The 23096-nt window shown below is 40.5% G+C and overlaps 1 protein-coding gene across 1 annotated transcript in view; it reads left to right on the forward strand.

The window, feature by feature from the left end:
• Nucleotides 1–41: 41 nt before the first annotated feature.
• The window catches only part of PIGN (phosphatidylinositol glycan anchor biosynthesis class N), a 105471-nt gene continuing 82416 nt past the window's right edge, over nucleotides 42–23096 (forward strand). The window contains exons 1-4 of the mRNA XM_042049014.1: nucleotides 42–106; nucleotides 13528–13788; nucleotides 17730–17851; nucleotides 18966–19064. Coding sequence (XP_041904948.1) covers nucleotides 13562–13788; nucleotides 17730–17851; nucleotides 18966–19064 — 448 coding nt within the window. The 5' untranslated portion in view covers nucleotides 42–106; nucleotides 13528–13561. The remainder of the gene's footprint in view (nucleotides 107–13527; nucleotides 13789–17729; nucleotides 17852–18965; nucleotides 19065–23096) is intronic.

Here is a 23096-nt window from a genome sequence, read left to right on the forward strand (position 1 = left end):
AGGGGGCGGGGCTCCGTGACGCACCCGCGCTGGGGCGTGGCCGGGGCGCGGCCGGCGCGCGGAAGCGGAAGCGGAAGTGGCCGTGGGCCGCGGCGGGGGAAGAGGAGTGAGTCCTGGCGCGTGCGCGCCGAGCGCTTCCCGTGGGGAGGGGGCGGTGGATCCCAAGGCTGCCCCCGGGGCAGGGGCTGGGCACGGGCGGCGCCTCCCCGCTTCCGCAAAGCTTGGTCCGCTCCGCGGCCTCCACGGCGGCCGCCAGCCCGTATAGCCTCAGGGCGCTGCTGGGACGGGAGGGATGCGGGGCTTGGCTTGGCCTCAGAGCCCGGTCTGGGGGCTCAGACCCTCGCCGGGTTGCGTTGAGCGGGCCAGGGTAGGGCTTCCCGGGGAAAGCAGCGTCCTACGAGGGTCCCCGGGCAGATGGACATTGGACTGCCAAAGGAGGTGGTAGAGTCACTGTCCCTGGAGGTGTTTAAGGAAAGACTGGACATGGCGCTCGGTGCCGTGGTCTAGGTGACATGGGGGTGTTCGGTCATGGGTTGGGTGTCATCATCTCTGAGGCCTTTCCCAACCTAAGTGGTTCTGTAACTCGGCATTCCCAGTGGGCGTGTGAGCCATCTCCCAGCATCAGGTGTTGCTGGAATTAGGGAGGGCACAGATGGGTAGTAAGTTTATGGCCTTTGGAAGAAGGGTCAGGCAGCTCAGGAGGACTACAGGGATGTTGTGCGGTCATGCAGAGAGAAAATGAGAAGGGCTAAAACCCATCCAGAACTTAATCTGGCTACTGCTGTAAAAGACAACAAAATGTATTTATGGATACATCAGCAGCAAAAGGAGAGCTAAGGAGAGTGTTTATCCTTTATGGAATGCAGGGGGAAACAGTGGTAAAGGATGAAGAAAAGGCTGTGGTACAAAATGTCTTCTTTTTCTCACTGTTTAACAACATGAGTTACCCTCAGGATGCACAGCCCTTGAGTCAGAAAAAGGGAACAGCGAGGGTTAGAGGGCTCATCTGCTGGATGGTGAGGAGGCTCTGCAGAGGGACCTGGACAAGCTGCATCAGGCAGCACTACAGGCTGAGGGAAAAGTGTCTGGAAACTGGCCCAGTAGAAAAGGACCTGGGAGTGGTGGTCAACAGTTGCCTGAAGATGAGCTAGCGGTGTGCTCAGGTGGCCAAGAAGGCCTATGACATCCTGGCTTGTATCAGAAATAGTGTGGTAAACAGGACCAGGACAGTGATCATCCCCCTGTACTTGGCATTGGTGAGGCTGCACCTGGAATCCTGTGTCTGCTTTTGGGCACCTCACTACAAGAAGGACATTGAGGTGTTGGAGTGTGTCCAGAGAAGAGCAGTGGAGCTGGTGAAGGGTCTGGAGCACAAGTTATATGAGGACTGGCTGAGGGAGCTGGGGTTGTTTAGCCTGCAGAAAAGGAGGTTCAGGGGGGACCTTACTGTTCCCTACAACTGCCTGAAAGGAGGCTGTAGCAAGGTTGAGGTTGGCCTCTTCTCCCAGGTAACAAGTGATAGGAGGAAAAGAAAATGACCTCAAGTTGTGCCATTGAATTTTTTCCTAATATCCGTAAGATTGGATGTAAGTAAAAATTTATTCACTGGAAGGGTGATCAGGCATTGGAACAGGCTGCCCAGGAAAGTGGTGGGATCACGATCCCTAGAAACATTCAGAAGACATGTGAATGTGGCACTTGGGAATGTGGTTTAGCAGTGGACTTCGCAGTGCTGGGTTAATGGTTGATGACCTTCTAGGTCTTTTCCAACCATAGCAATTCTGTGAGTCCATGAAATTGTGCATCTGGAAGTGTGAAGTTACCACTTTTAAAAAGATGATGCAAAATGGTTACTTTATGTGTTACCTGGCAAAAAACTTGAAGCCGGAGTGTAGCAGCCGGTAGTGTTTGCTACTGAAGGAAGTTCAGCTCACTGAAACAGGGCCAGCATTGATTTCTATTTTGTTTTCTTGAAAATATCGTTCCATTCCCACTAATGGAAGTTCTGTGTAAAGCTGATTCACTAGGGCTTGTGTATTGGGGCTGAACTCCTGGTGATAGAATAATGTGACTGTTTAGCAGTGACATGGAGATGTAAAAGCACTCTTGAGTACTCACTCCGAACTCTTCCATTCACATGGTGGTGTGCTGTAAAAGACTCTGCTTTCCAGTTTTGGATTTGCATAATTTTCCCATGAATTTTACAATCAATTTAGCATTCTGTCCTATAATAAACTTTGTATTTTATTACTGCTTTACTGTTTTATGTTCTTGATACACAAAAAGAGCCTGAGTGGCAGAGCATGAACTGGTGGTAGCATAAAGTAAAATAGTTGTATGTGGTGGGATCACAATAAAAATAGGGACAAAAACATTTTAGTGTTGCTGCTCCGGTGGAATTGAAAACCTTTAAAGAAACCTTCTGCTTTTTCCTTTCCTTTCTGGCGAGTTGGAGCGTGTTCAGAGTGAACTTGCTAGGAGCTGGCTCTGGTGCTCTGCCTCCTCTTCTGGGCAGGAGGGAAAGCCGTGCCGGGGTCCTGCAGCGGCCTCTGGTGGCGATCCGCGGTGCCAGCAGGGCGTGCGGCCCGGGGGGACTCGGAGCGCTCCCTCCTGCCTTTCTCTTCAGAAACGCCTTTCTGCCGACTTCTCTGCGCTCTGGCAGTAAGGACTGACTTGTTTTCACTCTTCCACACCGAAAATCAATGTAAAAGCATTTCACTGTTTCAGTGCTTTGGAAGAGGTTTATTTGGGTTTGTAAAACTAAATATTTACAGATGTCGCTCAGTTGCTCCAAAATTGTTTTTGGATGGCTAGGAAAAAACTAACTCCGCTGAAATGTGTATTCCAGGACTGAAGAGTGTAGGTAGAAAAACGTGCTTTTAACAATATGCTTAAAACAGTTTCTTATATGCCAAAGGGATATTGTTTTGAGAAACTGGAGAAGAAAGCCTGATAGTGTAGTGCCTCAGAGGATGTGTGAGGCAGAAAAAGGTGCATGAGTTCTGGAAATGGAGCATTATATAGGTCTACTTGAGGCAGACAGCTACAAGTTAATTATTCAGTAGTCATTCTGAGAGAGGCAGATTGTTCATAAAGCTGCTTTGTCTCTTACCGGAGTTGCTGTCTCCTTCTAACTTTTAAAGGATTTGAGTTCTATGAAGAACAGTATATCTAAATACATCTTGGAAAGCTAAGTGTCCAAAATACATGGGCTTGTATAAAAAATATCTGAAGATTTTTTTTGGAGGAGGTGGTGTAAACAATTTTTTTCAGTCTATGCATGTTTTGTTTCATGAACTTTTAAATTTATGGTTCTCGAGATGAAAAATGAGTAGAAAAAAACAGGCTTTGCTTTTAATCTGTTGATTTTGGTAGGAGTGTTGACTCTTGAGCTAGTGCCTCAGAGTTTAATGAACTTAAACATATGACCAGTTTCAGGTTCCCTCTTCTGTTTGGTGGGGTTGTGGGTGTGTAAAGTGTGCTTTCTTTCTGCAGTACTCTGGTAGAGCATCAGCCATTCTCACAGCCAGTGAACACACAGTTTAAGTCAAGATTTAAGGGGGCTTCTGTTTCAGCTTCCACAGATGAGGTTAATTTCATTCAAAGAAGTTAATTCTGTTAGGTACATACTGGAGTTTTTTCTGTGCTGAATACTTGATGTATATGAATTACTGTGTTCTAGTGAGTCCTACAAGGAAGTAGGGTAGCTTTTTTTCATCTGCTTGGGATCCCAATTAAGGCACAGGGAGCAAAATAATGGAGAAATATCTGAAGCAAATCTGATTTCTACTTTAAAATAATGCTCGTCTGTGAGTTCTACCAACTCTTGCTTAAGTTTTCTTCTAAAACTGAGCTGCCCGAAAGAATCTTTGTCTATATATGTTTATTGAAGACTAGCTTTTGCCTCCTTTCAAAAGAAGCTTGAAGGTAGTTATGATTTTTATGTTTGCTTTCAGACCTTAAGAAATGAATTTCAGTGCTTTGTAAACTCTAGGCTCTAAAATACTTTGATATTCTGCAGGAGCCAAATAATGCAAATGTTGAGACTCATAATGTTGGTAGCTTCTGCCTAAAGACCTCTGCATGTCTCTGAAATTGTATCTGTCCATCCCAGTTTCAAGTGAATGTTTTTTAATGAGAATAGCCTGTATCAGTAGTTAATGGTTACTTGTGTGTTACATTCAGACCTAGCTTTACCCAGAAAAATTTACTTTATAAAGGGTTTGTTAAATTGGGATTTTAAGTAAAGGTAGTACAGCAGTGTGAAGGGGCTCTTGGAAATATTTTCAGCCTCACCAAAAATGTGATAATGACCCATGAAATCATATTTCATCTGAATTAAATTTTGTTTAATTCAGATTTTATCTGAATTAAACAAAACAACCCCCCAAAATCCCTTTGAATTCAAGTTTGGCTGTGTTTTTCTACCTCCAAAACTGCTGTTTTGAAGTGTTACTGTAAACAGTGGGTATTTGGAAGCCTACCATCAAAAAAGAGACCGAACACACTGAGAGCCTAAGGAGTATTTTAGAAAACTTGTTCACGCTTTATTATGTGTATATTTATGGTTTTGTGAGAATGAATATATAAGCAAAAATTGCTGTTACAGTTGAGTGAAGAAGTGTAAGTTATGAATCAAAGATGTGACCTTTTATGACACTGCAGACACTTGAGTATTGAATTACTTGTGCCTTGTTCACCTTAGCCTGGAAGATGGAACCCATTGTCTGGACTGTAGGCTGCCCAGAAAGGTCTTGCAGAGGGTAACAGATGGCTCTGAGATGGGTGCCTTACCCTGCCTCACCATCGTGAGGGGCAGTGGAGGTAGGGAAGGGAAGCTGCTCTGTGCTTTTGTTGTCCGTTTCACGTTATTCCTCTTCAATTTAGTATTTGCACAGTTTTGAAAAAAATTCCCCGTTTTTTTCCTTATATGGCCTGCTGACTGCAACTGATGTGAGATGCAGGCTTCAAAGAACGAAGGAGTCTGAGGACAGGCTTTGAACATGCTGAGTTAGGCCTTTTGTTAGGAGGAGATGGCATCCTTTCCTGCTGCCAACACAGAGGTTTGTGTTGGGAATTCAGGGAACGAAACTATAGCAAAGTCGTCTTTATTCTTCCTTCTGCTTGGTTTCTTTTTTTTCCCCTTGAGGGTATTTTCAGTGGAATTAATTCTCTAGAGTGCTTAATGATGCAGTTGTACACATGGCTGTGCCAGCCCAAGGAAGAGATTTGGCTTCGGAATAAGTGGGAAGGAGCAGAGGAGGACAGGACAGCTCTCTGCAGCTGTACTGGCTTGGTTTTTCTTGCAGTATTTGTAACTGTGAAAACCTCTTTTTCTTTTAACTATTACCCCCATGACAGCTGTTTTTGTATAAAATACCTTATAAAATATATCTGCCTTGCTGGTCCCAAGTATTTTGGAAAATATGCTTTTAGTCACAAGCAAGTTTCTATAGGTGGCAGGGTACAAGTGAATAAGTGATACACAGATCACCTCAAATATGAGAACCAGGGAGTTGTTGCCCATCTGTATTCTCTAGGTTTCTGTGTCTCTCTCTAGTGGTTTTTGGTTTGTTTTCTGAGCTCTTTTTTTCTTTACAGTGAATCTACTGCTGTTCATTTGCTGAAAGAGTTTGAGTGCTGGGGAGGTTTCATTTTAAATCAGCAGTTCCCCATATTGCAAAGAAGCAGGATACTGATTGTTTTCAGGAATAATGTTCTGTCTCCGTTAATTATTAGAGTGAATCAGCAGCTGAAAAATAAAGGTGTCTTATACAAATGAAAAGCGGCTTGGCTTTGTCATAAAACCGAATATAAGCTCACAGGGCTTCAGTGGAGGGTGTTTGCAAGTTGATATATCATAAATGCTAATGAATGTTAACTACTTGGTTAGTCGAGGCTGATGTAGGAGCAAAGAGAACTTTGTTCTAAAGTGAATGTCAGTATTTCAGGCCACAGTAATTTTTAGTTCAGTGAGTTTTGTGTCCTGTGGGAGCTTAAGGAAATGCTTCCTATGTGAACAGCTAGCAAGTATGGCTGCTGGTGGAAGAGTTAAAGAGAAGGTGATTCCTTTGCATGAAGATTTCTTACTGGACCTCAACGTATCCTTGGACAAGTACTGTGTATGCTTATATTACTACTTGATGCTCTTTGAAAGTGGGTATAATCCATCCTTTTTGGCATTTTTCTACACTTTACAGCTTGACTCTTGCAATTCTTTTAAAAAGTTTGTTTTGCTAACAAAGGAATTGGGATTTTTTTTCCCCCTCTTGTGCGTATTTCCTTATGAGGAAGCAGTACTTCCCGACGGTGTGCTTGCGGGCTGGGATTTCCCAGGTTCCGGCTCTGCCGTGGTGCCGAGAGCGGCGCAGGACCCTGGAGAGCGCCGGGTGGTGGGCGGGCACCGGCCCCCGCTCCCTCCGCAGCCTCCGAGCTGTGCCCACCCCTGGGTGGGGCGTGTAGTGCACCTCCCATTGGGATTGCTTTCTGCTGTGTGCTCGCCTCAGGTCTTAAATGGGTTTTTGTTCTCAGGGGGGAGCTTAGCATGCTTCTGTGTCAGCTTTGTTGGGAGTGGAAGTTTGGCAGGTAAAGATATATAAAGTATAGATGTTGCTAGCTAGTTGAATAGTATTCAGCTACACATTATAGTCAACTGGCTAGCACAACTAAGTCGTACTTTTGAGCTCAAAAAGTTCTGAAGTCCGTTCTTTTTTTTTTTTTTTTTTTTTCTAAGTAAGAGGGAAAAAACCAAAAAAACCCCAAGTTTTGAAAGGTGGGAAACTACAGATTGGTTATTTGACTCCTGTATGCCTTTTATGAAAGTGGTACTCTATGCTTAGAAGGTTGCGGTCCTTTTTTTTTTTTTTTTTCTTCCTTCAAACTGAAGCTATAGGTAAATTTGCATTCAGAGGCTTCTATATAAGATTCAGCAGATGTGCTTGCTACTATTTGACATAATTCCTGTTTATTTGTAATGGTTGCTATCAATAAGCAAATGTGACTTAATAGAAGAAAAACAACTAGTGCCAACTTTTTTAAACTTTATTCATAGTAGCTTCTACAGAACATACTTCAAACACTGTTTGGGGTTTTTTTTTTTGTTAAAGGGTGTTTTTTTTCCCCTCTGTGTGTATGTATAATACATTTGCAAACTAGTTTTGCAGGACTGCAGCTGAAAGTTGTTTTTTTTCCATACTCATCCCTGTGCGTTCTACATTAATATTTGTTGTATGACTTTAAAGTATGATCCTTGCCCCTTTTGTTGTTAAAGGGCAGAACTGTCGTGCTTGTATTGGTACGTGTGCTTTATTGCATAGTTCTATTCCAAATGGCTTTAAAAATACCTCAGGGAGCCTTCAGCCTTGGTTTGTGAGGAAGGGCTCCAGTTAGAGCAAAGACTGCTGTGGCAAGCTCTCTTCCATGTGTTTGTGGTCTCTTTAAGTGCCACTTGTCCCTTGACCCTGACCTGTGGAAACTGGGATGGTGGGATGTGTTTTGTCAGACACTGTCAGGCTGATGTTCTTTCCCTAAAAGTGTCCCATAAAACTTTTAATGTGAAGAATCTGTCTACAAAATCTCCAAGCAGGTTAAGAAAAAAAACAGTGACAGGAAAAAAACCCTACTTTTTTGTTTTGTTCAAGAATGCAGAAGTCTGAGGGAATCTGCTAATTGTGGTAGCACAAAAAAGAATTAAACAATCCCTATTGAGATGAAAATATGATGTTAAGCTGTATAACAGCAATGTTTGAAGAAGACCTGCTGTCAGAGTATTGCTGACTTGGAAATCAAGAAATATGTGAGAGGATTTGCAGATACCTCCAGAGAACAGGCATAGGTACTCCAAGTGCTGTGACCCAGTGAAATAATTCACAGCACGATCACTCAAGGTTTCTTGTTGTTGGGTTTTGTTTGTTCTGAATTTCTAGCTGCCTGCATACTGAGTGGATGTAATGCTGAATTTCTGCTCTGTTTTGCCTCCACTTGGCTAACAACTGGTACCGAAGGGTGGTGCTCTTGTTTTCTCTTTCACGCCTCAAAGCAGTCATTGTTTCTTAAAGAAGTGCTCTTGTTCTCTTTATCGCTGCTGTCCCGTTTTCAGTGTTGTTCTCAGGTATGGGTTTTTTCCTGGGAGACTTGTGGATACAGTTTCCCATGTTAAAGGATCATTCACAGAAAATTGCATAGACTGACACTGGGGTGACTGATTTGCAGTATGTTCAAGTATTGGGACACTTGATGTTTCATTGGTGCTTTGCAGGCCATAGTCACATTTCTTCCTGAAAAATTCTGGCAAAAGAGACTTTTCTAGGCAGGCAGAGTAATTTTGATTATCAAGTGATGTTAAAAAGAAAATTAAATATTCTTTGAGCTCTTTGCCTCAGGTTTGGATGTGCTTTACTGAACCCCATTTAAAATTTAAAATAGTTGTCATTTGTTATTACAATCCCTGATACTCAGTGAACAAGTTGAACATAAAATAATTTTAAGCAGGTGGTTTGAATTACAAAAGCCACTTCAGTGCCAGAGCAAGTGGAAATACTGTTTTTGCAGTTTCATTGTCTGGCAGAGTATGTTATACTTCAGCAGAGAAAGAAAATGAAAATTTGGGAGAGACGAAAAGGGAATTTATTATTTTCCCACTTCATACATGATGAAGTCAAGATGAGGATTTGGGGTTTTCTATGTTTAAGTAGTGGGTGAAGATATGGGAGTTAGAATTGGCTGGTAAGTCTCTTGTATAAATTCCAGCCTTGTGCAGTCAATAGGTGCATGGGCTGTGACAGCAGGAAAGATTTGAGTGCATTTCCTGACTAGTGTAGCTCTTTAAAAAATCTGAATTAATAAAAGAATAGGGTACGGACTGCTAACACCATCTTAGATGTTGTATAGCTGCCATACCATTCAAAGTACTGTCAGACCACCCAACTTCTATTTGCTTCTCTGCCCTAAGAAAAAGGATAATTTTTTATGTGTGGACAAATTGTACAGTCACCACTTTGACAGTTAAATTACAAAATACACAACACTGTTTAGTTGAAAAATATTAGTCAGTCAGAAGCACAGCAGACATTCTTGTCTATTTCTTTTTTCTGTAAAAGATACTTACCAAGGCCATTGATGCTTATTGAAAATGCATTTCCAATGGATTTTATTCATCTTAATCAACAGACTTGACAGTATTAGTGAAGCATGGTCCCTCTAAAAGAAATGACTAATGTACCTTGAGCTCCTTGTTTTGACACTTCGTTGTCCTTAAGAAAATATTCCTGCCAATGGGGCATATTCCATGCAGTATTTTGTGCATGTTTTATTGCATATTTGGAGAAAGAAAAATATAAAAGGGAAATGTTACATTTCTAATGAAGAACTATATTGTGTTGCAGTAGAGGTATGGTTTTCGTTGCCTTATAAATAATGCTGAGAGATTGTAACTTCAGAGGCAATGCAACTTAGATGTAGATTACTTGGGGAAAATGAGTGCTGCATTTAATTATGTCAGCTTTCCTGTTAACTGTTGAGGGACCTGGTCCAGCCTGGTGTGCTGTGGATGTAGCTTCTATGGCATGAGTCAAAAAGAAGGTTTTAAAAAAAGCAGTCTTGTCAGCAAATTACAGATGAACTTGAAAAGAGGGAAAAGCTCATGGGAAGAAGGTTTGGGCTTGCGTGACACATTGCAGCTGTCTTGCTCCCCTGCCACCCTCACAGTCTGGGTGTTTTAGTCTTTGCACTGACATGGCTGCTGGTGAGGAACTTGTAGCTAATAGCACAATTTTTTGGTATTGTTTTGATATGTGTGAATACAAAGAAAGAAAGAGTCTTTTCATCCCATTTGCCACCAGCTGGGAGCTTAACCTTCTCCCTGAGAATTCAGAGTGAGGGGAAAGAACCACCAAAAAAATCCTTCTCTGATCTGCACGTGTCACTTTATTCTGGAAAAGTAATTAATTGCAGTCAGAAGGTCCTTGCTACTTTTCTTTCTTTAATCTCCTAGACTTTAAGAAAGGTGTCTGCTGGTTCTGCCTTGCTGTCTCTCAGATTGATAGCTCCCCTGCATCTTCTCACTCTCTTCTCTGCTTGTGTACAGCATCCAATGAAGTGAGAAGCTCTGAAGTCTTCTGGAGCCCCTGGCATCACCTGGGCACTGCTCATTTTCTACTTGCTCCGTTTGTTCATGTGAACAACTCGAATTTAACGGGCAGTGAGTAGCCTGGTGGATCTTTAGTACTTTCCTGTTAAGGATCTGAGAAGGGTCTTTGTTTAAGAATACACCCCAGCTTGTGTTTTTGACTCCAAATTGTTTGAACAAAAATATTTTATTGGAATAGTTTAAGGTCTGACACTCTGGGGGTTGGACAGTATCATCATTGGTTCTGTATTTGGTTTAGGAGATGGTGACAGAAGGTGAAAAATGTAGAAAGAAAGGAAGAAATTGGAGTCTGATATTGCTTACTTGTTGGGCTGAGGCTGTAAAGGAGCTGATTTGGCTGTCTGAACTGTATTAGGATTCTTTTGTAACAAGTGATGTGTTTGGGTGGGCAGTAAGAAATGACATGTGGCAAATAGGCTGCAAGATGCTTCTCTTATCTACAAGACTGAGAGCTTCTTTCTTTCTTCTTGGTGTGATAGGCAATGACTTAACAGAATAAAGCAGAGTAATGCAGTCAGAATTTGAGCAAAGCTTGTGTTTTGCCCTGTGAAAATAAGGGCTGTGGAAGGTGCTGCACTAAATCACTTGCTAAGGGGTTGCCTGCAAAAATATCATAGGACACAAAAATATTGAGATATCCTTGGCTTAAGTTTTCTTGACAGAAAGATGTAAGATGTATTTTCAAGTGACAGTTTGTTTATCCACATTTTTGATGGCCAAGCACCTGAGGGCAGAGATATTTTGGCACTAGTCATAAATACTTAGATATGGCTCCTCATCCTCAAAAGTGTGTGTGCTTAATACCTTTCAATTTTTCTTCTCTCGACAGGCTGTGGCTTTTGGTTTTTCCTATAAGCTAGTGCTTAATCCACTTTTTCCTTTTATCCTGGTTATTTTTTTTCTTGTGAGGAAGAAATTGTTATTGAAATTGTTATCCTTGTTATTTCCATGCCTTCCGTGTTTTTGTCTTGAACAGTCAAGCACCAGGCTCTATAGAGAAATTTGCATTCAGCTGAGTGCAATTAGGAGCTTTCCAAAGCCTCTGTACCTGTGAGAAAGTATTTGTAAGCTTGAGGACAGAATACTTTTCACAATGTTGTGTCACAGTGGTGACACACAAAGTCCTGCATTCAAGGAGCAGTGTAAGCTAAGGTACAGGCAGAAGGAGCGGCTGTGAGGGATGTGGCAGGAGCCGGTGCTTTGGGAGCTGCCTGTCTGGAAACCATGTGATGATGTTGAGCAGTTGGATGTGTTGGGCCCAGATAAATAGTTTAGTGTAATGTAGTCAAACTGGGGTTGCAAAAGAAAGTATCTTTTTCTTTTTTTCTTTTCTCACTAATTCTATAGATACTACAGTCTAAGCATTACATTTGAATTGTGTTGATTGAGCTCTTTTTTTCTGTGAGCAAAGACTGAGGCCTGGGGAGAATTAAAGCAAAGAGAATTAGCTAGTGCGGAAAACAGATTAGGTTACTAATACTTTAATTAGAACAACGTAGAATATGCTAAGCTATAGAATTTTTTGTAGCACTGGGAGCATGCAACAAGTATCTGATAGAAGTAACTGCTTTGTTTAGTAGGGTGTTTCGTCTCATCAGTTTAAGGCGTGAGTAGTTCGGATTCTCTTATCAAGCACAACTGCATCAAAAGAAAAAGCCCTATGGGAAATAAAACTGAATAAAATGAGCTCTGGCACTGAATTTAGTGGTATTTCTGTGATTGTGATTTCATATATTAAATTGATGCAGGAACTCTGAATACTTAAAAATAAAAAATAAGCAAACTGATGTTTACAGATATGCCAAATCTCTTGGAATCTCACTTGTAGACGTAAAAGCATGTAAGTTCCCGACTAACAAAAAGTGTTTGTTTGTTCATTTAAATGTGACTGCTACATGTCTCTTTGAGATGTTGTATTTTGTTATCTCCGTTTTTTAATGTGGTTTTCTCTCCAAATCTCTAAAATGAGAAATTGCTATAGTAATGTTTCAGATTAGAGTTGGAGTTGTTGTATCTGTGTTTCAGTAAGGAAAATGGGTGGAATTGGAAGTTATGGTTAAGTTGCATGCAGATCTGAATTTTCTTTGGATTAGTAAGTAATAATATGTATTATCTTTTAAATATTTTTTTTTTAGTGTGTTTCTTTTTCTTCCTCTGGTTTTCCTGGCCCTTTAAGTTTTTTATTTTAAAAAACACCTTTCAAAGTTTTGATCAGAGTTAAGGTTATGTGGTAGTGAAGCCTTTTATCCTTACTTGATAAGAGTGGTAGGTTTACCATATGGTAGCTGCCTGTGTCTGTTCAGCTACTGGAATTCTGAAAGTAACAAGATAAATATAATATATATATATATATATAGTCATTTAGAAGCACTAACTAGATTCTTAAACAACCTGTTTCTTTTAGAGAGAGCTGCGTAGTTATGTAGGTAGTCTGAACCTTCCAGGCTGTTAAGAACATCTGTTTCTTAATTGATGAATGGAGATGGTGTTTGGTTAAGGTGGATAATTAGCTAATATTTCAATAACTAAGTTAGAAACTTGGACAGCACTAAGTCTTTTGTCAGAACTGAGCCTCATGCAGGCTCAGGTCCCACACTTACCTCAGCCAATATTCATATTTATCTCCAGGAGTCATCACACGATCCCCACAGCACACTTGGCAAAAACGGACATTTTCCAGCATACCTGTTATTAAGCATATTTGTATCTCTAACATGGCATCAGAGGATGACAGGGCGGGGGGAAAAAAGCATTCAAAAAGGGAATATAATTATTTGTGAAACATGATTCTCCAGCTGTTGCGCTTCTGTCACTTGTTTTAGAAAGGGAATAGCATTCTGTGCTCAGCACAGCATCTTTGCTCTTTTAAAAGAAGGTTTCAGTTTCTAGGCAGAGTATAATGAGCCCAAATTTGATGGCAAACTTGGAGAAGAAAAAAAAGCAGTGTTGGATGGATGTTTGTTATAGGATGGCTTTCTTTAGCTGTCTGGCTTGCATTTGCCTGAACAGACTTCAACTCTGTCGTGCAACCAGCCAGTAGAGGGTAGTGTGTTCACGGAGACATTGCATTGTCTGAGTCTTCTGTCGCTGATGTAGCTCACAAAACAAATGGCTTGATTCAGTGATCTTTTGAAGCCATCTAATAAACCCCTAAACACCGGAGATGAGTTGCTGAGACATAATGATTATCTGAAACTCTGAATTAGTCATGCAGTGGCTCTGACCAGAAGTTCTGGGGGAAAAAGCTTGTTGGAAACAGAAATTGATTCTGGATTCTGAGTGATGACTGTGATTTTTGTACTGCCATTCCATAACAAATGAAATAAATATTGATTCTGATGTCCCATCTGCCTAACTTTAGGTTTCTTGCTCTCTCTTAGTGTTGGACTTTGCCTTTGCCAGCCGGCTGCTGCCATGGATATACCAGTTTTCATACTTGCAGGGCTCCTTGTGCATTGTGTGTTCTTGGTCTCCATTTTTGACATCTACTTCAGCTCTCCCCTCGTCCATGGAATGACTCCTCAACAGACTCCACTGCCGCCTCCGGCCAAACGTCTTGTGCTTTTTGTTGCTGATGGTCTGCGAGCAGATTCTCTGTATGAGTTAAACAGCAATGGCACACCCCGGGCACCTTACCTGCGGTAAGTCCAAAACTCTACTGAGCCACAAGGTTTTGCTTCTGGAGGCAGCTCTAGGTAACACTGAAAAAAGAACAAGAAGAACAATGACAACTGTGGTGGCTTGAGTGCTGCCTTCCCTCTGCCTTTGAAGTAACAAACTTTGAAGAGCTACACTGTGCAGAAATGTGTGAGCTTGGCTGGTATCCCTTGTCAGGAAAGCTACTAAAACTGGGACAGTGTAAATTGAGTCCATATTGTCCCCTGAACACTACAGATGGCCGGTAACTGAGAGGGGAGTGAACTTTCTCCATTCACATCAGCGTGGTATCAATTCTGAAGCCTGGCAGTCGCTAATTTAAACTGCTTCCTGGATGCTCAGTTTAAGAGTAGTAGTTCATTAACTTCTTGTCTTCTAATTCTAAGCTACTGACGAAACTTTTTAAGGAGTGATTAAAAGAGATGTCCTGAATGGATCTAACAGGAGACTGCCACTTCCTCTTTGTTCCACCCTTCCTGTCTGCATGACCCTGCTGCCTTCCTTGTGCTCGCTACAGTGTGTGTCTAATTGCTTAAAGGAATGATTTAGTTTAAGGCTGTGAAAAAGTAATCCTGCTAAAAAAGTGTTGAAAGTCATATCCTTGTGTGCTTAGAACCAATTTTCATTAACTTTCCCTGTTTCCTTATATCAAGATAATTACTTGATCATAAGAATTAATTTCCTAGACTGAAAAAAAGAGGCGGTATTAAATAAGACTACTTTCATGTGGTGGTAGAATTGACCTGGCTTGAATATCAGAGCAAGCCCAGATAATCAGTCATCTGAAGCTCTTAGGGTTTTTGCAGTCCACTACTGCAAAAGTAGTACAGAAATGTGAGGACTCCTTGCTACGGGGCTTGCCAGCCCATATGGGCTTGCTCATACCTACTGCTGCTGCTGTTACTGTTTTTATGAAGTGCTGTCTGCCACATCAATTTGAGTTTACTACATCGTCTTCTAGTAGTGGACTTCACACTTACTCCAGAGCAGTTTCTTTTCTTAGCAGTAAAACTGTTGGTCTTTTGCATCACCAACCAACACCATCAAGGTGTGAATGCTAGGAGCAGTGGTGAGTAGTGGCCAGGGAAGAGGTATAATGGGTATTTTTTTCACTAAATGATTTGAGTTTTTAAGTTTCAGCCATTCAGCATTATCATGCCTATCTAGAAAAAAGTTAAACCATGTATTAGCTTGTCTACTGCTGGAAAATTGGGACTTTTGCTGTCTCTGCTTTTACCTTGTCTGTGGAGTTGGGGACTTTCTATTTCAAAATCTGTAGAAATAAAGCATTGTCACCTGTGCTGAAAGTACATGAGTGAATGAAGGGGAAGAACTACCTTGTAGCAAGCAAAGATGCTGGTAGGTCACCAAGTGGAAGAAAATGTGAGCAGAGGTGGGAAGTGCTGTCTGTATTTCTCTCATCCCTGGTTCTGCATAAGAAGTACATATGTGTGTGAGCATGTGTATGTGAGAGATGATGAAAAGAAAAAAACATGTCATGCCTTCTGAAATGTGGGGGGTTCAGGCAGCCCAGAGCATATCTTCAGATCTGTTACATGAGCTGCCACAATTTCAAAGCAGCAGGCTCAGTGTTTTGTCCCTGAACCTTTTCTTTGAGCTACACAACTTCCATGAGTTAACTTCGTAAAGGGAATGACAAGATGTTAGTTTTTGGAATTATTTCCTTCTTTATTCTGCCAAGTTACTGCTGTCTGAACATTCCTTTTTCAATAATACTAACTCAAAGCATATGCAATTTAATATGAAGTTTACTTTTTTGCATGTTCATTCCTAAATTCCAAGTGTTTAGTCCCTTAGCCACTTTATAGTAGTGGGCAGCATTGCAGCCAGATTACTAGTCTTATCCAAGTGGAATACTTTGGGAACTACTGCATTGTTAATAAGGAAAGATTATTTTTAAATGAGCAAGAACCATTCTTGAAGCAATGTGCTATTAAAAGAAACAAAGTTTTAGTAGGTACGTGGAATTAAATATAAATATCCATTAGGCTTGAAGCAGATTGTTGGATAATACATGTACACCAAGTACTTAGTCTTTTATGATATCCTTGAAAAATCTGGTTTTCAGCAGTGTTGTCACAGCTGTGAGGGCCAGTAAGTGACCTGAATTGCTGCAATGGTGATTTCAGGGAAGATGTTTTCTTCTTTGCCTGTCATGTTTCAGCCATATTACTATATCATATTAATACTAACCATTGTTGTTATGGGTAGCTAATGTTTATACTGTCATGGAAATTAATTTTTTTCAGTGGTTCTTATGAGTAAAAGGCCTTAAAGTCATTCAAAGTATTCATCTAAATGAATTTTGAATGGGTAAATGACATCTTTATATGTCATTTTTTCTGCCTGGTGTGTGATGTTGTTGACTTCAGATCCTGAAGTCATCCTACTTTTGACAAACAAAGGTAAAGAGTTACTTTCCAATTCAAAAGTAATCCAATTCTAATTAAAACAATTTCCTACCTGTTGTTACAATGAAGTCTGAGGAGAGCTGCAAGTGTTTTATTTTTGTTTTAAGTCTTCCATGACTGTTAGTGCAATACAATCCTGATCAGCCTATAGTGAGAAAAATAAGAAACCGCTTTAAATAATACATAAATTCTTTTTCAAATGAATTTTTTCAGTACGACTTACTGTATCTCCTAGCTGAGATGAGAGTTAGGAATAACATGTTAGAGTGCTGTGTCTCTATATGCTTTTATACACTGTAATATTTGGGCTATTCCAGGTAGTTCTGTGAACTTTCAAGTAAGTCTGAGAATGTGAGGTCTAAAATGAGTTTAAAAAACCCCCAACAAACAAACAGTGAATGCTGCAAGCTTGGAGTGGAGCCTGAAGTTTTAGGTTGTTTAAAGGCATGAACTTAGAATTTACTTGGGCTAAAACACATAAACATAGCAAATTTGGTAGCTGATATCATGAACAACAAAATTATAATTTCCTGGTAACTTGACTGTTAAAAACTGCTTTGAATGTGTTCAGAAGATTCTGCTGGTTTTTCCTAAAAATCACTGTAAGATATGTCCTGTTGTGTTTTGTTTTCTTTCTCCTCTTGCTCTGACAGCGAGCAGTGAATCTTTCTCTTTCCAGAAGGTGGAGACAAGAAAACAGCGTATGGTAATGCTCACGTCTTGCTTCCTGACAGGCTCCAGCTGTTCAGATCTTAGGCAGATGAGAATAGTTTATGAGGCTGTTTCTTATGCTTGGGCTTTGTCCTCTGTTTTCTTTGCTTTTTATCTGTTGTAACTATTTATTGTATATGTATAAACCCTAGACACTTGATGTATTTCTGTGTATATGGTGAGCAGGTATTCTCCTTCACTTTAGTGTAATTGAAAAAGATGCAAGGTTTACTTAAATTTCTTCTTGTTGCCAAGATTATTTTCACCTTAGATTTATGTGGGGTTCGAATTCTCTTGGTGTTTCTTCTAAGATTCAGCACAGATAAAAGCAGACCTGGTCACAAGAGCTAATTATAATGGAGTGTATTTAAAGAGTAAGATAAGATTGAACTAGACATTTCCAGACTAAATGGAAAGAACAAAGAAGAGTAACGCCAGGCAGAAACAATCTGTTGGGGAAAAAAAAGGAAGCTAAAGAGGAAGGGAGCAGAAAAAAAACAATATGTTAATTTTACATGTATTAGAACACCAGCTGAACTCATCTGTTTGCAGTGCTGATGGGCCACAATAGTAATGTTCTCTGTGCAGTGTTATAATATAGAACTACTTGCAGGTTAATCTTCTGCTTGTTTTACTGCACAGCAGGTGGTAGTGAAAATCTGTTTTAGTCTAGGGGGTTTTTTTTCATTTCCTGCCTCACATCTACCGGTCACTCGTTTTATCTGCAATTTGTTGTAGTTCAACAAGTCATGAACGTTAACTGCCTTGAATCCTGTTTTCAGGAGTATTCTAGAGAATAATGGCAGCTGGGGAATCTCTCACACTCGGGTCCCAACAGAATCCAGGCCGGGGCACGTGGCACTTATAGCTGGATTTTATGAAGATGTCAGTGCAGTTGCTAAAGGTAAGCTGGTCCTAAAGCTTTGAATGTTGTCCTCCAAAGTAAGGTGTTTCAGTGATGTGCTGGGCTTCTGGGTGATTATTGATAAATACCTGCATTGTAGTTTATATGCCAAGATCATTTAGAAAACAGTAATTTTGGATGGATTTCCTACTTCTAATATTGATAGCTAGGAAAATAGCTTACATAAATTAATATTTTGTAACATGGTTGAATTTAGCACCCTGAGCCTAAAAGCAGAAGTATCTTACGGCCTCACCTCTTCATGTAACAGAGTTTTCAATTATCATTTGGGATACTCTAGGGTATGGCTAAGTAGATGTTTCAAACAAGAAATGAGCTGCAGTATCTCAGCTGAACCATTGCTGGCTTGAGTTGGAGACCAAAATAAAGCAGAAGCCCCAAGCATGTGTTTTGTCCAGAGCTGTTACTGAGTGCTTGGGGCTTAATTATATGGAACAACCCTTCAAATTACTGACTTGGTCTTTTGTGCGCTCCTCTGCTTTCCCCGACGTTTACTGGCCTCAACACTAGTCATGTGTGTTGGTTTTGGACAGGGAAGGTGAGAGGAATTACTTGGTCTTGTCCATGTTCCTAATGAAAAGGTTCTTCCTTCTGACAACCACTACAAATGCAGGATGGGCAGGAATACCTAGTTAAGAGCATCTCTCTATTTCTGTCAATTGCCTTTTCGTGGAAACAGAAAATCTTGAAGGTTTTGTTGTGAGGAAGTGTGACATGACTTCTGAAAATGTACAGGTGTGTACCTTACTGCCCGAAATGCCAAGAGCTGAGTTCAGACAACAGGAGATGCAGAATTCAGGAAAATTTTAGCTGTTTAGAAGGTAAACCAGCTGTGTGCTTTGCCTGTTTGAAACCCTGCATAATGAGATTGGCCTAGGTATTCGGTTAACTTCTCAATGAACGGGGAGCTAATTATAACAGATGTTGAAATGGAATTAAAATCAAGATTCACAAATTGGAGTTCATTGTGAAATAATATAGGGGAAACTTATAAAAAAACCCTACAACATTTTGCATGGACTATCAATTTTAACAGTCAGTGAGAGCTTCTGGCAATGCCATTTAAATGCTTATTTAAATATTTATTTAACAGGATGGAAGGAGAATCCAGTAGAATTTGACTCTGTTTTCAATGAAAGTAAATATACCTGGAGCTGGGGAAGCCCAGATATTTTGCCAATGTTTGCAAAAGGTAAGACTTAATTTTATGAATCTTTAACACATAGGTAGTAAAAGAGAGACTTAGATTTTTTGAGTTAGAGAAGAAGGTGAGTATTTTCAGTTTGTGTATTTCTGTATACTTGATTTCTAGTTTGTGAAATGAAGATGGGGTGGAGGAAAGGAAGCAAGCTTTTGATGAGGATATCCCTATTTATTACTCATTCATTTAAATAGACCTTAGCTAATTCTGTCAGTATACTAAAGAAACACACCTTTAGTTATAAGGACCTAGTGTTTTTTTTTTTGTTGAGGTTTGAAGCTCTTGTTTTGCAAGCCTGTGGCTGGGATTTTTCTTTGTATGTCTGCAGCTCCCAGTGAGTTGGGAGATAGAACTGCAGCCATGCTTTTTCAGTGTCGGAGCTGGAGAAGTAGCTTATTGTGGGTTATCCTACTTCTACTCAGAACATTAATATGTAGGGAAAGAACTGAATGCAAGAACTTCCTGGTACTATTCCTGAAGCTGAGGTCTATTGCCCGTGGTGTGCAGTTTGTTAAAGTCTTGTCAGCCCAGTGCAATTGGTGTTTGAGCATGCAGAGATTGCTGAGCGACACTTCAAACGTTTAAAGGTTCTCCAAGTTTAATATTGTTGTTTTCTTGGAAGAATGAGTGCATATACACCCTTTCACATAATCTCAGAATAAACAGACTGAAGTGAAAGGGGACAAGCTAAGGGCATATGCTGCTGCTCTGCTCTAGGCATTGGTATTGACAAATAAGAAAAATGGGGTAGGCAGGGGAGGAGTGGAATGTAACATTGGTTTAGAAAAAATATACATCATCTTTCTCATGATGATTCTTGAACTTTTTCTGAACTCATGTGTCTTCCCCCTCACATCCTGACATTCCCCCCCACGCCCCTATTTTCTGTTCTTTGCTTAAGCCTCATAAATTTATGATGAGCTGTAAAAATATCTCATGGTAATTTCCCACGACCTCAGATTGCCGTTTGTATTTAGAAATAGTGTGATGGTGGCTGGGGAGAGGGGAAAGGTAGTTGCCCTTGCACAGATTATTTGTGTTTTTAGGAATATGTTCTTGGGAAAATATTTGGGGAATTTAAGAATTTCCCAGAGCCCTGTCCTTCTACTGGTTTTGTTTGAGTAAGATGATAAGCAGAGGACTTGGGAGCAGCTTTGATGTTATCTGAAGAGATGTGCAAGGATAATACTCTCTATATGGCTTGTTCTGAGTGGTATCAACAATGCAGCTTCCTTTTGCAGGGGGGAGGAAAACTTCCCAAAGTTGGCAAAGTTAAAGTGCAGCCGTGTATCTGTGAAGGAGATGCTGTGTCAGAACATGAATCATGGTTTCTCATGATAGAAAGACAGATTAACTTCATTTAGTTAGAAAAAGAGTTCCCTTTCTTTCAAAGAGGCCAAGTTTTCTAATACAGAAGGGAAAGGAATCAAGTGTTCATTCTTTATCTTTACTTTTACAAAAAAGCCAAGAAGGACATAGAGAGAAATTAAGCCATGTGCCCCTTTCTTTTCATGTTGCAAATTAGTGAGGCCGCAGGACTCTTCTTGTGTATATTTTATCATGCCAAAATGTTCTGAATTTTAATGTTTCACCACTTGCATTGGATGTTGCATAAAGACTATATGACACCGGCCGTGTTTTGGGAAGGATAGGAAAATCCTTTGTTTCCTGTCACTGTCTATTTTCTCCTGGTACTTTTGTTGTAATAAAATAGGTATTTCAAGAAAATAGTTGAGAGTCCTGTAAGGAAGTAAAGAAAAATGCTCACAGATTTTTTAAAATATGAAAATAGGTATACGTGAAATCTAAATTTGTCAAAGTTTTAATGACTGTGTGATTAGTATTTCAGTCTGAGAAAATGTCTGAAGTACGTTTGTATCTTGAGTATATAAAAATAATAAAAGGTATTTGTTTCTAATAGTTAAACTCACTTAAGATGCACAAATTCACAGTGCTAATTTTAAACTTATTTTCTATGATGTTTTTAGATTATAACCTTGAAATGATCTAAAAGTAATGTGGTTTAAAAATGCCTATTTTGTTTCCAGAGTACTCCTTAAAACTTTGAGTTTCTCTTCTAGACTTGCCAGGATTTGAGGTTTGACCTGAAAAATCCAACCCTGTACTGTTCTGTCAGCAGTCGGGGTTGGAGTATATTCCAGAGTATTAAATGTCATGCTGAGAAAGGAGCTGAGACTGTTGCTTCTCTGAAGGGAAGAAGATACTAGTCTGTTGCACCCAGATTGCCATTTGCTTTGTGGGCTTCCCCTCTCTTTTTTGGAAGCTTCCAGAAAGGCTAGGGTCATTTTTTTAACTTGAGTATGAAGATGGGTATCATCAAAACCATGGGAACAACTGGGAAAAACCATTGTCAGGGTTATTCTGGACAGACAGGCCTCTCTGTCTTCTGGTTTAGTTCCTTGTTGTTAAACAGTGCAGAATTTCTCATATCCCTCGCATGGCTGGATTTGATGACAGCTCTCTGATGGCCACACTCTGTCCTGCTCAGTGTCTGACTGTCTTTCTGCATTTATTCTTTTTCCCCTTCTTTTGTGCCTGCAAAATTTGCTAGCAAATTCTCCTGCTGGTCTGGACTCTGACCCATGGCAGGCTTGTCTGACACAGGAACTGCCCCCTACCAGAGCAAGACATTAACTTTCAGCGGGACGTAAATCTTATTGTAAGAGTGTGGTAACTTGATCCCTGATCCTAATATTTGAATATTGATGCCGAGATATAGTGGCAGAGAAGAGAGCAAAAGCAATAGGTGGTATCTTGTTTGGAAGTTTCTGGCACCTCCAGTTATTTCCCATAGTGTAATGGCATCATCAAACCCAGCAGAGCTCTGTGCTTGCCTCTAAAAGATGTTTTCATCCCTAGCTTTCTTCTACTTCCCTATCCATCCCATCTTTGCTTCCTCATTCCCAGACTTTAAAAAAGCATTGTCATACTGTTGCCTGCCCCCTCAAACAACAGAACTAAAGTAATACTTCATAAAATCTTGTGTAATAGAATTTCTTACTAAAAAACCCCCAAAGAATAAAGAAACAGTTATTTTATAAGCTATGCAGCCACTTCAAAACTTTCCTGGTATGACTTCATTTTGCCACTGTTTCTCTTCATAGCAGTGCTTTGGTAGAAATTAGAAATGGGTAAGTGGTAGATGTGTTCCTTTGCTTTGTCTGCTAACTGTGTGCTGTCATTTGGCTTCTTTGGTGTGGCACTTCTCAAGGAAGGACTTCTCAGGTTTGCTGTGACGCTGTGGAAAAACACTACAGCATTCTATCCTCTTAGACTATCAGTCATCCTGGCAGTGATGGACAGGACTTGTTTCTTCTTTTGAACTGATTTATCCCCCAATTGGAGCTCCTGAATTCACTTTTAATGCCTGGCAGTATTTTTTTCCTTTTCTTTTAGACTGAGAACTGCAGTGAGTGTTCTGTGTTATAAGTAGTAGTAACATCTCCGGGGTGTAGGGGAGAGCTGCACCAGAAAATCTGTGCCAGCTTTCATCTTCCTGGCCTGAAATACCTGCAACCCTCTGTGTGGGTTTCCACATAATCTTGGCTAAGTAGCTCCCTTATGCTAGGATGTTAGTTCATTCACAAGCCTGGAAGCTTACAGAACTGCACTATATAATTGTACATCCAGCAAATCAGATATATTCTCCCTGGCCATCAACTGATCGAAGAACATTTTCCCCTCTGGGAGTTTACATAGTCACAGTATAAATGGCACCCCTGAGCTGTAACAGCTCTGCCATTGACTGAATTGTTTAATTAAACTTCACCTAGCTTCAAATCTTTTCAGGACTTCTGAAGTTTAATTTCTTGCCAGTCTTTGTCTTCCCCCTGCCTGCTCCCTTCTCTGCTCCCTTGACAGTCAATAGATAATGAAGTCACCTTATCCAGATGATGTGTTTGCACATCAGTGGCCCTTGTGTTGTACTTTGTGACTTGAACATAGTCCAGTAGTTCCTCCTTTTCTGTTTTGGATGCTTGTTTTATAAAAGATGGAGAGTTT

This window comes from Corvus kubaryi, unplaced genomic scaffold (genome assembly GCF_017639235.1).
Source record: "Corvus kubaryi isolate FWS band 111438036 unplaced genomic scaffold, C.kubaryi_AGA036_p1.0 69, whole genome shotgun sequence".
NCBI classification, from domain to species: domain Eukaryota; kingdom Metazoa; phylum Chordata; class Aves; order Passeriformes; family Corvidae; genus Corvus; species Corvus kubaryi.